Source organism: Leucoraja erinacea, chromosome 19, assembly GCF_028641065.1.
Source record: "Leucoraja erinacea ecotype New England chromosome 19, Leri_hhj_1, whole genome shotgun sequence".
Taxonomy (NCBI): domain Eukaryota; kingdom Metazoa; phylum Chordata; class Chondrichthyes; order Rajiformes; family Rajidae; genus Leucoraja; species Leucoraja erinaceus.
Window position 1 is genome coordinate 1,328,129 of NC_073395.1, and position 17,554 is coordinate 1,345,682.

The 17,554-nt window shown below is 41.8% G+C and overlaps 1 protein-coding gene across 1 annotated transcript in view; it reads left to right on the forward strand.

The window, feature by feature from the left end:
- kcnq1.2 (potassium voltage-gated channel, KQT-like subfamily, member 1.2) overlaps nt 1-12,989 on the forward strand; it is a 67,080-nt gene extending 54,091 nt beyond the window's left edge. The window contains exons 12-13 of the mRNA XM_055650887.1: nt 309-426; nt 12,890-12,989. Coding sequence (XP_055506862.1) covers nt 309-426; nt 12,890-12,989 — 218 coding nt within the window. The remainder of the gene's footprint in view (nt 1-308; nt 427-12,889) is intronic.
- Nucleotides 12,990-17,554: the final 4,565 nt, after the last annotated feature.

Genomic DNA, 17,554 nt, shown 5'->3' on the forward strand with positions numbered 1-17,554 from the left:
TTTTCTTGTTATCATAAACGTTATTAAAAAGAGTATTTTTAATGATAATGCATAGTATTTAATATGAACATATTTGATATCAAATATAATCTGCGTATGAAGAATATATTAGAATGATGATACCTATTCATTAATATGAACTAACATTGTTTGTTGTTTATCTGCATGCAAGGTGTTAATTTTAGCTTCTTTTCACTTTGACTAATCAATGTGACAATTCAAGATGCAGTCTTGTGATAATACCTATTGATTCTAAATGATTCCTACTGAAAATTCCATACCGTTCTCTTTTGTGCTAATTTTAAAAGTGAGAAAACCTGCGATTGAAGGTAGCCCGAATGATATTTCACGGACCAGTAGTCTGGCTGACGGAATGGATTTGATGGGTGAAGAATCGGCACTGCCTGTGGTGACAGATGTGTTACAGTAAGTCTAGTCAGAGTTTAAATCCCTGTCATTTTTGCATATCTAAACCACCATCTTTTGTTAATCAGGCTCTGCTCGGCATTAGTTGGTGACTGCTGCTGATTTAACAATAGTTTTTGAATAATCAACTATTGGTCAATTTGACAAAATGTAAATTTAAATATATTTGACTCTGATCTTTAAAGGCTTGTAATTGGATTCAATTATTTTTTTTGCTGGAAAATGCAACAGAAATCTAGAAACTTTTGTCTTTGAAAGTAATCCACTTCATTGTCAGGATTGTCCATGAAAAGCATCAATCTTTATATTATATATTCAAAATATCTGGAGACTGAGAGCAGCCATGAAAATACAATTGGATATCAACATGAGGTTAAATGCCTTTGTTATAAAGCTGTAAATGTGTTTAATTGACTACCAATGATTTCACCAGAGAGAAATAGCAGTTTTCCGTGGCTTAGAATAATGATTCTAATTGCAATCATGAAACTCGGTGCCTAATCATCTTGGTCTACATGGCGTGGCACAATGGTGCAGATAGTAGGGCTGCTGCCTTACAGCCCCAGAAACCTGGGTTTGACCCCGAGTCCTGTATGGAGTTTACAAACTCTCCCTGTGACTGTGTGGGTTTCCTCCGGGTACTCCGGTTTCCTGCCAAAAGCCGTGCCCGTTTGTAGGTTATTTGCCCATCTGCAAATAGACTTAATGTGTAGGGAGTGGATGAGAAAGTGGGATATCACAGAACTAGTGCGAGCTGGCATGGATGGCTTGCTCATTAATCCTCAATATTAATAACACATAAGGGCCTGTCCCACTAACGTGACTTTTCAGCGACTGTCTCTCACAGACACAGACACAGACACAGACACAGACACAGACACAGACACAGACACACACACACACACACACACACACACACACAGATACACACACACACACACACACACACACAGACACACACACAGACACACACACACACACACACACACACACACACACAGATACACACAGACACACACACACACATACATACACACACACACACACACACACACACACACACACACAGATATACAGACCCAGACAGACAGACAGACAGACACACACACACAGAGATACACACAAAGAGAGAGAGACAGACACACACACACACAGAGATACACACACACACACACACACACACACACACACACACACACAGATATACAGGCAGACAGACAGACAGACAGACAGACACACACACAGAGATACACACACACACACACACACACACACACACACACACACACACACACACACACACACACACACACACACACACACACACACACACACACACACACACACACACACACACACAGAGCGGGGGCCAGGGAAAGCAGGGGAGCGCTGTCTGAAATTCACACCTGCGATGAACAGGGAGGTAAAAGACGGCTGGCACAGGGAAGGCGGTACAATAAGTCCTTTAGAGAGCGCAGAGTGGGGGGGGGGGGGGGGGGGGGGGGGGAGAAGGGGAGATAAAGGGGGGGGAGATAAGGGGAGATAAGGGGAGGGGGGGGGAGAAGGAGTGGAGGCACTTTTTAGAAGCCAGACAACTTTTAATAAAGTTTAGCGGGTATTTAACATTACCGGTCGGTTTACTTCCCTTTTTTCTCAACTAGCTTTTCCTCCGATTACCTACGACAGCATTACAACCTACTATGACCCACCTCGACTAAACCTACCTAAAAAAGTATCGATTTTTTTTCCATGGCGACCTCTTTTTACTCGCAAGCATTTTTCAGCACGTTGAAAAATACGCCAAGACCTAGCTGAGACCTCGAGTACGCAGAGACCACTCTCGAGCATGAAGGAGAGTTACAAAGACCTCCTTGCTGCGAGTAGGAGTCGAGGGCAAACTCTTCTAAACTCTGCCAATTAGGTTGCCGCAGTGGGACAGGCCCTTAAGCCAAAAAGAGAACAGGCCTCGCCTCCATATTTTCTTATCTATATTAGTATTATTAATAGATTTTTCTGTTTAATTCAGGAGTAATTGTAGGGTCTAGCACATGGTTCTGGCTCATTCTGCTCATATAGAATGTACATGTTGTATCACCCATCCTGTTTGTAGCATCAGTGGTGGACTGGCCAGGGTGTCAGCTTGCCCGATGGCAAGTGGGCCCCTGATGAAGTGGGCCCCCTTTGTCTCCTGGCAACCAATATGTTTAGCCCTAGTCCGCCACTGGGTAACGTCTATGCTGTGTGGACAGTGACGGATTAATTGGCCCCGGCACACAGCGGTTATGTTGCTATTAAATTGAATGAAGGACCTTCATCTTATTCTGTTGACGGATTAAGTTACTTGGATCAAATCTGTAATGATTAAACATTGACATAATATAAATAGAAAATGTGGGTGTTTTGCAATAGAAAAATATTAATATTTGGATTTAATCTCCAATGCAACTCAATGGGGTATACTTGTTAATTGGAAGGTAGTCTAGGTGCAGGAGTAGGCCATTCGGCCCTTCCAGCCAGCACCGCCATTCAATATGATCATGGCTGATCATCCAACTCCGTATCCCGTACCTGCCTTCTCTCCATGCCCCCCGATCCCCTTAGCCACAAGGGCCACATCTAACTCCCTCTTAAATATAGCCAATGAACTGGCCTCAACTACCTTCTGTGGCAGAGAATTCCACAGATTCACCACTCTCTGTGTTAATCTTTGAGTTAGATTTTCTTTTAATGATGCACGGAGACACAAGAAACTGCAGATGCTGGAAAATTGAGCAAGAGACAAAGTACAGGAGGAACTCAGTGGGCCAGGCAGCATTTGTGGAGGGAATGGACAGGTCTGGACCCTTATTCAGACTGAAGCAGGGTTGAACAGCAAATTGAGGGAGTTCCTGACCTGCAACATCATCTGTCCATTCACTCCACAGATGCTGCCTGACCACTGAGTTTCTCCAGCAACTTTGTGTTTTGGTTTAAATGATGATCCATTATTGACCTGTGGCATTTGTTCACCTCTTCCAGCCCCCACCTAGCTTAATATTTACCATATTATTCTCTGTTATATGAACATTTTGGAAATGAACTGAGATGAATTAATCAATTTAGTTTTAAGACTTCTATAAATGAAGTACTAAGAAGCCTCAATATGCTTCAACACAATTCACAGCACATTGTTTGTCTAGATAAAATGTGTTACCTAAAGTAGACAAGATAACATTATCTTTCAATTTTAATTTTAAGATTAAAAAGATAGTTTTTCATGTCAGCTGACTGATGCAAATCTATATTCCTGTGTAACAGACCTTTTGAGAATTCTGCAGAAAAACTGAATACATCGCAAAGCATGTTAGTGTAGAACACAAACTGTGCACCAGACATTTTACTGTACCTCAGTACTTGTGACAATAATATTCTAAACTAAACTCTAAGTCTGAGCTGAGTTAAGTCTACAGTCTTGTACATGCTACCCATTTAATTTGACAAACATGTAATGGGTGCTTTGGCCCACAATACCTATACCAAACATGATGTCAAGACCAACTCTTAACTGCCTACACATAATCCATATCCCTCCATTCCCTGCATTGCATGTGCCTCTCAAGCCTCTTAAATGAAACCATTGTATCTGCCTCCACCACCACCCCTGGCCACATGTTCCGGGCACCCACCACTCTCTGTGTTAAAGAAACTTGCCCGCACATCGATGTGGTGATCAATGGTCAGTGTGGCCTCAGTGGACCGTAGGGATGCATGCTGGATCGTTACATATTGTTCCCAAGCTGGAGAGGGTACAGAGAAGATTTACAAGGACGTTGCCAGGACTAGAGGGTGTGAGCTATAGGTAGAGGTTGAGTAGGCTGGGACTCTATTTCTTGGAGCACAGGAGGATGAGGGGTGATCTTGTATAAAATCATGAGAGGAATAGATCGGGTAGATGCACAGAGTCTCTTGTCCAGAGTAGGGGGAATCGAGGACCAGAGGACATGGGTTTAAGGTGAAGGGGAGAAGCTTGAACAGGAATCTGAGGAGTACCTTTATCATACAAAGGATGGTGGGTGTATGGAACGAGCTGCCAGGGGAGGTGGTTGAAGCAGGGACTATCCCAACAATTAAGAAACCGTTAGGTACATGGATAGGACATGTTTAGAGGGACATGAACCAAACGTGGGCAGGTGGGACTAGTGTAGCCGGTGTGGGCAAGTTGGGCCGAAGGGCCTGTTTCTACTCTATGACCCTTTCTCTATTAAACTTTGCCCCTTTCACCTTATAGCTGTGCTCAAGAGTATTTGATATTTCCACCTTGAGGAAAAGGTTCTGACTGTCTACCCTACCCTTTCGTTGTCTCTAATGCATTTCGTTGTCTCTGTACTGTACACTGACAATGACAATTAAAATTGAATCTGAATCTGAATCTATCACTCGCATTGTTTCAGTCGCCAAGACTTGCTTTGAATCTTTCTTTGAATATTTATAACCCTTACTTTTGAGGAATTCTATCAAGTATTGTACTTGATACTGAAGTTGTACTTCACTGGAGTTGGGATAAATATTTATGCCCTTTGTGAATCCCCAGCAAAATAATCCAAGTAAACACAGATTTTATTTATTCTCGTCACCCTTCCCTGGAAGACACAAGGCTTTTAGTGTTCACTTCATGTAGTTTAAGTCCTAAAGCCACAAAAAAATTATAGTCAGGAAATAAATGTTTATATGTAGCATTTCCTCAGCAGGAAAATCTATCTTCATCACAAGGACTCTTTAGAGGTTGTGTAATGTGCATCAAGGGTGGTACAGTGGTGCAGCAGGTAGAGCTGCTGCCTTACAGTGCCAGATACTATGGCTTGATCCTGGTGTAGGGTGCTGTCTGTGTGGAGTTTGCACACTTCCCCCTGTGACCACGTGGGTTTCCTCCGGGTGCTCCAGTTTCGCCCCACACCACAAAGACGTGCAGGTTTGTTGGTTAACTGGCCTCTGTAGATTTCCCCCAGCGTGTGTAGGGAATCGATGAGAAAGTGGGATACCATAGAACCAATGTGAATGGTTGATCGATGGTCGGTGTAGACTCGTTGGGCCGAAGAGATTCTTGCTGTATCTCTACACTAAATGAAATATTGCTGAGAACGCCCACATTTGTCATTTATTCTAACCAAAGACATATGGAGTGGCTACACAAGCAATTGCAGATGCTGGAGTCTTGAACAAAATACATAGTGCTGCAGGGTCACAGTGAGCCAGGCAGCATCTGTGGAGGGAACAGATAGACTATGTTTCTACAGACTGTACTGATGTAATGGGTAACTGACTTTGACACAAACATTTGGTGCGTCCTGATTTAAATCTTCACATCATCACCTCACTTGTGGAATTACATAGAAACATAGAAATTAGGTGCAGGAGTAGGCCATTCGGCCCTTCGAGCCTGCACCGCCATTCAATATGATCATGGCTGATCACCCAACTCAGTATCCTGTACCTGCCTTCTCTCCATACCCCCTGATCCCCTTAGCCACATCTAACTCCGTCTTAAATATAGCCAATGAACTGGCCTCAACTAGTCAAGTCAAGTCAAGTTTATTTGTCACATACACATACGAGATGTGCAGTGAAATGAAAGTGGCAATGCTCGCGGACTTTTGTGCAAAAGACAAACAACAAAACAACCAAACAAATTATAAACACAATCATATACCTTCTGTGGCAGAGAATTACACAGATTCACCACTCTCTGTGTGAAAAATGTTTTTCTCCTCTTGGTCGTAAAAGATTTCCCCCTTATCCTTAAACTGTGACCCCCTGTTCTGGACTTCCCCAACATCGGGAACAATTAGACAAGGTCTCGGGCATCTGATGTCCCTCGTGTGCTAACTTTATTCACAAGGATGATACTTAAAAATGGCTCTGGCTTCCTAATGGCACGATGATACACACTTAAACAAGATGTGCCTCGTTGGGGCAGGAGTAGAAAGCTTTGCTCATAATGTGCAATTTAAAAGAGTGTAGCAAGGATATTAAAGACCAGAGATCTAGTTGAGGTTCCATAGTAGATATTGTATTTTGCTACACTCTGATGGACCACCACTCATTTCCATTCTTGGTTTCAACACGTTGTCATTTTTGAATAATTTTATTTTTTTTGTTTTTCTGATTAATGCTCAGATTGAAGGCGAGTGACATTTTTAAGACCGTTGCATCATTTTGTACATTTCATTTCATAAATTTGTGATCAATTAAGTACATTTACTAGATTTACTAGAATGTTGCCTGGGTTTCAGCAACTAAGTTACAGATAAAGGTTGAACAAGTTAGGTCTTTATTCTTTGGAGCGCAGAAGGTTAAGGGGGGACTTGATAGAGGTTTTTAAAATGATGAGAGGGATAGACAGAGTTGACGTGGAAAAGCTTTTCCCATTGAGAATAGGGAAGATTCAAACAAGAGGATATGACTTGAGAATTAAGGGACAGAAGTTTAGGGGGAACTTCTTTACTCGGAGAGTGGTGGCGGTGTGGAATGAGCTTCCAGTGGAGGTGGTGGAGGCAGGTTCGATTTTATCATTTAAAAATAAATTGGATAGTTATATGGACGGGAAAGGAATGGAGGGTTATGGTCTGAGTGCAGGTAGATGGGACTAGGGGAGAATAAGTATTCGGCACGGACTAGAAGGGCCAAGATGGCCTGTTTCCGTGCTGTAATTGTTATATGGTTATAAATCTTTAATCAACAGGCAAATGTTGAGATCATGTACGCTTAGTACCTATGGTATAATAAAAGATCAGCTGTACTCTGTAACCAATATATAATTCCCTTATTTAAATAAGATATTCTTTATTTTTGTTTTTTCATTATTTGCTAACAGAAATTCCAGCAGGTAAGTACCAGTCTAGTGTTTGCTCTTTGAATATCCTATCCTCAAAACTACCAGAAGTTAAAAGAAATCTGGTAATAAAAAAATAATCTGACTTTTCAACATTTTTCTCAGTAATTTGATTTAAAGAATTCAATTTGTTAGTTAGTCACGTTGGCATTTATTACTTCACTGTGTTACTTACAACATCTGAATGAATCATGTCCTTACTTCAAATGGTTACATTTGTGATTAATGGTTAGTTTCAGTTTTTCTTACCAAATGAACATTTCTTAATTCATCTGTTTAAGTTTGTAAATCACATACTTTTATTTATACATGGTTGTAATGTACAAGATCTGTTGTGGAAATGATTCAGTAGATATTTTGTTTGTTTTTTTTAAACGGTAAAACCAAAGCCAGTGTTGGATTCTCTATATTGTGTAAAACTTGTGGAATGATATTAATATTTAATTATTGTAACGGATAATCCATATTTCATCACCTTTCTCTTTCCAACCAATGCCATTACATTTCCCCATTCTCTTTATTATATTGCTGTCTTTTCTATACACTTGATATTAATTGTCATTTGTAAATCAGACCAAACACTTCTCTCTTGCAGTTCCCTGACAAGCCCTTTGTACATCAGGGTTTTAGAACCACAGGCAACAAAGCAGCTTAACTCAGCAAGGTATTTACTGACGTTTGTCACCGGCCCTCGATTTCCGTTAAAGTCTGTTCTGCCTTTCTAATATTATCATCTTTTATTTGTGTGGATTAGATATCGAACATTCTTACATGCTTCATGGTTTTTCAACAACTAAAGTATATTTACACTTTACATTAAGCCCTTATTGGGTTATTTTTGGCATTATACATGAAGACACATATGTGAATCTCATAGGGTAATGTTCAGCATTGTGTGTGAAGACAAAGGAATACTTCTGTGGCAGTCTACATTTGTAAGTTTGGATTTATGGATAAACTCATGGGAACTTTGGATTTTTATCAGTTGTTCATTCCTTTACTGTAACATTGAACAGTTGTACAACCATCTATCAAACATTTAGCTCAGAGATGGAAAATGAATGATATGGTCGCAACTCTACATTACTTGCTGGAGTTTGGGTATCTATAATTAGTTGGTCTTGGCTTTGTAGCAATTATATTTGTTCATGTGTATGTCTTTCAGCACTTAGTGATTTGTTTGGCAACGATATGATAGGATCACAAATATTTTTTTAAACTAATTTAAGTATAAGCCTGGATTTTAAACTCAACATGAAGAATATCAGAGTCATACGGAAAGATAACAGGCCCATGTTGACCAAGATGCCCCATCTACGCTAGTCCCACCTGCCCATGTTTGGCACATATCCCTCAACATTTCCTATCTGCGTACCTGTCCAAATATGTTTTAAATGTTGTTATAGTTCCTGCACCAACTACCTCTTCTCAGGTTCCTTTTAAATCTTCCCCCTCTCACTTACACTGCCCTCTATAATGTTTGGGACAAAGACCCATCATCTATTTATTTGCCTCTGTACGCCACAATTTGAGATTTGCAATAGAAAAAAAAATTACATGTGGTTAAAGTGCACATTGTCAGATTTTATTAAAGACTATTTTTATACATTTTGGTTTCACCATGTAGAAATTACAGCTGTGTTTATACATAGTCCCCCCATTTCAGGGCACCATAATTTACCGCTATTTTAGAATAAGGCTGTAACAAATGTGGAAAAAGTGAAGGGGTTTGAATGCTCTCGGAATGCACAGTAGGTTCTTCATTCCTCTGCATTTACCCTATCTATTCCCCTCATGATCTTATACAGCTCCATGAGATCATCCCTCATACTCCTGTGCTCCAAGAAATAATGTCCTAGTCTGCTCAACTGCTCCCTATAGCTCAGGGCCTCACCCTCTGGCAAAACCCTTCATAAATCTTCTCTGCAGCTTTAATAACATCCTTCCTGCAACAGGGGATCAAAACAGAACACAATCCTCCAAATGTTGCCTCACCCATGTCATCCATAACCATAAATTAACATTCCAACTTCTACATGTAGGAGGGAACTGCAGATGCTGGTTTAAACTGAAGAAAGACACAAAATGCTGGAGTAACTCAGCGGGACAGGCAGCATCACTGGAGACATTTCGGGTCGAAACCCTTCTTCACTCAATGTCCTGACTGATGAAGGCCAATGTGCCGAAAGCTTTCTTGACCACCCCATCTCCATGTGATACTGCTCTCAAGGAACCAGAGTCTGTCATTAGCAACAGTTCTCAATGAAAGATTTTTTGGAGGTGACTTGAGTTGTTTTTTCCCCGAGTCCCTAATTAATAAAACAAAAGTAAGTAGTTTTTGTGTGTCTAAATTTTTTGCGGATTCTCTTTTTTCCAGCGATTTTGCTTTTTAATGCTGTTGAAGTTATAAATAAAGTTAAGACATGCTAGCCACTTCATTGCCAAGTAGGGTCCTCTTATGGTGGATGTAAAAGCTGAACTCGAGCTGGTGGTGAAGTCAGAAGGCATTTGAAGTGGTACTTGAAGCCACTTCATTGCAATCAAGAGTTGTGGCAAAGATATGATGGAGTGCCTGGTGACTCGGGACGATCACCGGAAAGATGAAGTCTTGAGACTTGTGGGGGAAATCTCTCTTACTTGGAGAGTGGTGGGGCCTGGAACACACTGCCATTAGGAGGTGTTGGAGGCAGATACCATAGTGGCATTTAAGACTCTTTGGATTAGGTACATGGATATGCATGGAACAGCCAACTACTGCACCTATTGTCTGTTGAATGGAGGCATGCGGATTATGTACAGGCAGATAAGATTTGCTCTTGCCATGTTCAGCACAAACATAATGGGCCGAATGGCCTATTCCTGTACTCTTCTATATTTCATAGCATAAGGATTTGAGTATAGGACCAGGGAGGTTCTACTGCAGTTGTACAGGGTCTTGGTGAGACCACACCTGGAGTATTGCGTACAGTTTTGGTCTCCTAATCTGAGGAAAGACATTCTTGCCATAGAGGGAGTGCAGAGAAGGTTCACCAGACTGATTCCTGGGATGTCAGGACTTTCATATGAAGAAAGACTGGATAGACTCGGCTTGTACTCGCTAGAATTTAAAAGATTGAGAGGGGATCTTATAAAAACTTACAAAATTCTTAAGGGGTTGGACAGGCTAGATGCAGGAAGATTGTTACCGATGTTGGGGAAGTCCAGGACAAGGGGTCACAGTTTAAGGATAAGGGGGATATCTTTTAGGACCGAGATGAGGAAAACATTTTTCACACAGAGAGTGGTGAATCTGTGGAATTCTCTGCCACAGAAGGTAGTTGAGGCCAGTTCATTGGCTATATTTAAGAGGGAGTTAGAGTGGCCCTTGTGGCTAAAGGGATCAGGGGGTATGGAGAGAAGGCAGGTACAGGATACTGAGTTGGATGATCAGCCATGATCATATTGAATGGCGGTGCAGGCTCGAAGGGCTGAATGGCCTACTCCTGCACCTATTTTCTATGTTTCTATGAAACCAGAAAAAGTGTACGACACATCTGTCCAAGGAGTCATTGCTGGAAATGCCACCTGAGATATTTGAGAGACGTACTCTCTGATTTATCTTTCATTTTGATGCTGAGACAGTGCCTTGACCCGTTCCCTCCGCAGATACTGCCTGACCCGCTGAGTTCCTCCAGCACTTTGTGTTTTGTTCAAGATTCAGGCACCTGTCTTTTTCTCTCATTCCTCTTTGAACGCTTGAGTGTTTTTGCTGTTTTGTCTAATGTTCTGCTTGTGAATTGTGTGTGGGTGTGAGACTGAAAATGTATCTTTTAATGTTTCCTTTTACGATATCTGTGAAATCAATAACGTCCTATTGCCTTCTCTGCCAAATCGTATAAATATGTTTTTGAATCCCCTGATATAAATCTTGGCAATGTTTTAAAGCTATCTCTCAGAGTTCAGGCACAAAGGTGCCTAATTACTTTGCTCCTGGCTTGTTGACCAGTGGTCTCTGCATTCAGATTATATCAGTGGTGTAACAAAGAATGCTACTCCGTTAATTAGTCTTATTGAAGATTTTTGGTGTAAGTAGAATGGAAATCCTTCAATGACTCCATGCCCGACACATAATTTCAGTGGAACTGGCATTTGAAAGCTGAATAATGCGTACAGCTGCAACAACAAAACATTTAGTATTGAGGTGAATTTTAACATTGAGGTGAATTTCTGAACAGTGGCATTTTGGCATAAGCTTATTATATTTTAATCCGTTTAAATACTACTGGTAGGTTAGCCTTGATGGAAGTTTTTAAAGTGCAGTACTTTGTGTTTAACATGATAGTATAATCATAAGAAAGCAGATATTTCACAGCCTGTAGAAAAGTCCCAATCTGAAACGTTGTCTGTCCATTTCCTGAGATGCTGCCTGAGCCACAAGGTTCCTCCAGCATGCTGTGTTTTGTTCATAGGGAAGTAGGATTATACAACTGAAGTACTATCGGGCGTATTTCATAATGGCTGGTATAAAATGAAAAAAAATGCAAATAGTCTGGAATATTTGATATTTAAAAAAATTGCTGATGCTACTCGTTTGAATTTCTGTGTGTAAATGTTGGAAATAATGCAGCTGCAACATCCAATCTCTGCAAAGAGTCTGACATCCAATGCATGACTGCAAGTTGCTGGTTGCAACTTATCCACATTGATTTTTGTGTTGAGAACCCAAAGTGAAGGGGAAAATATTGAATGGAAATCTGAAGTGTAACCTTTCCACACAAAGGGTGGTGGGTGTATGGAACAAGCTGCCAGAGCAGGTAGTTGAGGCAGGAACTATCCCAATGTTTCAGAAAGTTAGACAGGTACATGGATAGGACAGGTTTGGAGGGATATGGGCCAAACGCAGGCAGGTCGAGTCAAGTCGTGTATTCGTCACAAACACATACGAGATGTATGACACCACACAACAGTAGATTGGTTCACTAGAGTTAGTCCCTGGTGAGATAGGGGTTTACAGTCCGAATGGCCTCTGAGGAGAAACTCCTTCTCATCCACTCTGTTCTCACAGCATGGCAACGGAGGCGTTTGCCTGACCGTAGCAGCTACGGTGGGACTAGTGTAGCTGGGACATACATGTTGGCTGGTGTGGGCAAGTTGGGCCGCAGTGCCTGTTACCATGCTGTATCACTCTGATACTAAGTTTTGAGTGGCAATGTTCCCTGCAATATCTGGGCCATTGATCACTGCTAGTTTGTCATATACTGCAACATAATTATAGCACAGGAGGTAAATGTTGAGCCTGAACTCTGGTGTCAAATCCCTTCATCACATTTAAAGAGACAGACATTTGTTTACATAACATCAACAAACTGGTACACAATTGTGGATGTCTTAGTGCAAGATATTTAGTGTTGCTCTCATTCATTTCATGAAACTTGTAGTACAATCCCACACTATTCTTAGAAAGACACAAAATCACTGGAGTAACTCAGCAGGATAGGCAGCGTCTCTGGAGAACATTTTGGGTTGGGACTCAAGTCTGCAGTTCCTTCTTTCTGTACTGTTCTTAGGGTTGAAGTGAAGGGCATTGTTCATGTCCTTGTCTTGGGACCGTTTCAGCTGCTGGTGCATCTGCAATCACAGCTTGCTGCATCAAAGAGACGTTGATGACAAGACCACACTTCACCATGTCTGCTCTGCCCCCTCAGGGCCCGCCTAACCTAGCTGGAGGCAGTTATTGCGCACCACCAGACTCACAAACAGCTTCTTCCCCTCTGTTATAGAAACATAGAAAATAGGTGCAGGAGTAGAGGCCATTCGGCCCTTCGAGCCTGCACCGCCATTCAATATGATCATGGCTGATCATCCAACTCAGTATCCTGTACCTGCCTTCTCTCCATACCCCCTGATCCCTTTAGCCACAAGGGCCACATCTAACTCCCTCTTAAATATAGCCAATGAACTGTGGGCCTCAACTACCTTCTGTGGCAGAGAATTCCACAGATTCACCACTCTCTGTGTGAAAAATGTTTTTCTCATCTCGGTCCTAAAAGATTTCCCTCTTATCCTTAAACTGTGACCCCTTGTTCTGAACTTACCCAACATCGGGAACAATCTTCTTGCATCTAGCCTGTCCAACCCTTTAAGAATTTGGTAAGTTTCTATAAGATCCCCCTCAATCTTCTAAATTCTGGCTTTTGAACATCCTTTGACTAGGGTATTGTCCAATTCTCCTCGACCCCATTGCGGACATTGGACTTTGTCTGTGGAACTGATACACTACAATGCTGAGAACTATATTCTGCACTCTGTATCTTCCTGTTTGCTCCATCTATTGTACTTGCAATTGACATGATTGTATCTATGTACGGTATTATCTGATCTGTTTGGATATCATACTGAGTGTACAGATCAATGAGGTCTGAGAGGGGCAACCTAACCTGTTCACCATTTTTAATGTGACCTTTATTTATCGGATTCCTCAAAATGTATAGAAACATCCCACTAAATTTAACGTAGTTACGAAGAATTAATTGTTACAAAACGCAAGGAAGGTGATTATACTTCATCCTGTGATTTTAAAAACCCGGCTTTATTTTACGATCCGTTTTTCACCAGCGTATTTGTGGTAAATTAGCACGTCTGTCCTTTGCAGCCTGGGGCAGACATGATAACATGCTGGGGACATTGAGCAAATTAACATTATGAAAATAAATCTCCTAATTACATGCTCTTGTGTCATAACTTTCCTGAAATCCTTGGAGCTTCAGAAAGTTAGATTAATGAGAACTCTTTTAAACCATGATAAATATTTACAGATAGGAATGGCAAGTTCCTTGTTATGAAAGGGCGTTCCTTCGACATCTGGTGAAAATCTGCTGAATTGTAAATCTATTCGCTTTCTGAAGTCTAATGGGGTGAGGATACTTTGTCTTTTACACACATAAGTAATAACTTTCTTTGAAAGTTGCATATATTTTGCAATAGTATCGCGGCCCAGTCAATCTCGAATGAGAACTATAACTCATTTTTTCCCAGGATGGAAAATTCAAAGACAAGGGGGCGTGAGGGTGAGGGGGGGGGGCAAAGTTTAAAGGAGATGTGTGGGGGCAGGTTTTATACACAGTGGGTGGTGAGTGCCTGGAACGTGCTGCCAAGGGTGGTGGTAGAGGTAAACATGTTAGTGGCGGTTAAGGGGCTTGTAGATAGGCACATGGATTTGTAGGGAATGGAGGGATTATGGATCACGTGTAGGCAGACATGAGTTTAGCTTCTGTGTTTCTTGAGGACATATTTAATTTGTTTATATAAATGTGAGGTTATCCATTTTGGTGGCAAAAACAGGAAAGCAGACTATTATCTAAATGGTGGCCGACTAGGAAAGGGGGAGATGCAGCGAGACCTGGGTGTCATGGTACACCAGTCATTGAAAGTAGGCATGCAGGTGCAGCAGGCAGTGAAGAAAGCGAATGGTATGTTAGCTTTCATAGCAAAAGGATTTGAGTATAGGAGCAGGGAGGTTCTACTGCAGTTGTACAGGGTCTTGGTGAGACCACACCTGGAGTATTGCGTACAGTTTTGGTCTCCAAATCTGAGGAAGGACATTATTGCCATAGAGGGAGTGCAGAGAAGGTTCACCAGACTGATTCCTGGGATGTCAGGACTGTCTTATGAAGAAAGACTGGATAGACTTGGTTTATACTCTCTAGAATTTAGGAGATTGAGAGGGGATCTTATAGAAACTTACAAAATTCTTAAGGGGTTGGACAGGTTAGATGCAGGAAGATTGTTCCCGATGTTGGGGAAGTCCAGGACAAGGGGTCACAGCTTAAGGATAAGGGGGAAATCCTTAGATGTGGCCCTTGTGGCTAAGGGGATCAGAGGGTATGGAGAGAAGGCAGGTACGGGATACTGAGTTGGATGATCAGCCATGATCATATTGAATGGCGATGCAGGCTCGAAGGACCGAATGGCCTACTCCTGCACCTAATTTCTATGTTTCTATGTTTCTATGAAATAGGTAACGTTTCGGGCCGAAACCCTTTTGGGTTTCGGCCCGAAACGTTGCCTATTTCCTTCAGGGTTTTGGCCCAAAACGTTGCCCATTTCCTTCGCTCCATAGATGCTGCTGCACCCGCTGAGTTTCTCCAGCATTTTTATCTACCTGCACAAATATCTTGTTTGTTTTCCTCACCCTTCCCCCTTCTCCGCAAATTAAACCAAGATTAACCTTAAACTTTGCTCAGTTTTGATGATACATGGTGAAACATTAACTCTTTCTTGGTACAAAACAAAGAACTGCAGATGCTGGTTTATATCAAGGATAGTCACATGGTGCTGAGTAACTCAAAGGGTCAGGCAGCATCTCAGGCAGCAAACGTGGACAGGAGGGATTAGTCTAGATGGTTTCACCAATAAGATAAACTAACCAGCTGTAGACTGACCACCAGCTGTAAGTTGGGCTGTGAGGCCTCTCTCTCAGTACCTGTTTCCCCACAGACTCAATGCCTCAGAACATTCATTAAACACTGAACGCCTGTTGAACCTCAATGGTCTTCAGGTTTCAATTTAACTTGGAGATCTGCCAACCAAATTGGTGTAACAGTTCAACTTAAATCTTTTGATCACAAATCAGATATATTTAGATGAATGAACCACCTCTGGTAGAGTTGCCATTTCTGTTATTAGGGTCTATGAGCAAGCCACATGTGGGCACTTTAAATCTCTTCCTCTTGACATTTATCCTTTAATTTTGTGTTTGCTCAGATGTTGTGGGCTGAAGACCCTTCTCCTGTTCTATTTTTTTAATGTTATCTATCCATTCAAATTCACATATTCTTTTCATAAGAACCAATTGACTATCTGAGTGCTGAGTTCCTCCAGCACTTTGTGTCATTTTTGTAAACTAACATCTACAGTTCTTAGTTTCCATTAGTAGATTTTAACTCTTTTGCTTGCAAACAGCGGCAGAGCATTGGTTAAAACACAAAGTGCTGGAACAGGGGTGGGGAACCTGCGGCCTTACTGCCCCTGTCCCACTTAGGAAACCTGAACGGAAACCTCTGGAGACTTTGCGCCCCACCCATGATTTCCGTGCAGTTCCCGGAGGTTGCAGGTGGTTGCCAGAGGTTGCAGGTAGTGGAAGCGGGTAGGGAGACTGACAAAAACCTCCGGGAACCGCACGGAAACCTTGGGTGGGGCGCAAAGTCTCCAGAGATTTCCGTTCAGGTTTCCTAAGTGGGACAGGGGCATAAGGCCACGTGCGGCCTTCTGGGCCATCAAGTGTGGCCTTTTGAACGAATCCAAATTTTGTCGAACAAATCCTTTTAATTTTATTAATATGTTTCTGTTTGTCTTTTATTATTTTTATTTTAATCTTAAAATGAACGTATTTAAAATACCAAAGAGTAAAAGAAGAATCAACAAAATAATCCTATATCTAATCGATGTTTCTTGGATGTTGCCTTATTATATTATAGCTAACTTAATGCGGCATTCCAACATGAAAAGGTTCCCCACCCCTGTTGTAGAGTAACTCAGAGGGTCAGGCAGCATCTTTGGAGAACAGCAAAAAGGCTAATGTTTTGTAACTTCATAAGTCATAGGAGCAGAAGAAGTAGGCCATTCGGCCCATCGACCATGACTGATCTATCTTTCCCTCTCAACCCTGTTCTCCTGCCTTCTCCCCGTAACATTGGACACCTGTACTGATCAAGTACCTGCTAATCTCTGCTTTAGAAATACAGAAAGACTTGGTCCTTCTTCAGATTGATTGTAATGGGGAGGAGAAAGCTGGATGAGAGGAGGGGGGAGGGGGAGGGGGGAGGTCCAAGCTAAACAAATGATTTGTAGATACTGCTGAAGGAGTTTGATTGGCAAATGTTTGGATAAAGGCTTGGGATCATAAGGAGCCAACCAGTCTGCCATTCCCTCCACAGATGCTGCCTGACCCGCTGAGTTCCTCCAGCACTTTGTGTTTTACTCAATATTCCAAAATCAGCAGTTCCTTGTGTCGACATAGCATGGTCCCTCAGTCTGATATAACTCTCATCCCATTCCAGAACAAGGGGTCACAGTTTAAGGATAAGGGGGAAGTCTTTTAGGACCGAGATGAGAAAAACATTTTTCACACAGAGTGGTGAATCTGTGGAATTCTCTGCCACAGAAAGTAGTTGAGGCCACAGTTCATTGGCTATATTTAAGAGGGAGTTAGATGTGGCCCTTGTGGCTAAAGGGATCAGGGGGTATGGAGAGAAGGCAGGTACAGGATACTGAGTTGGTTGA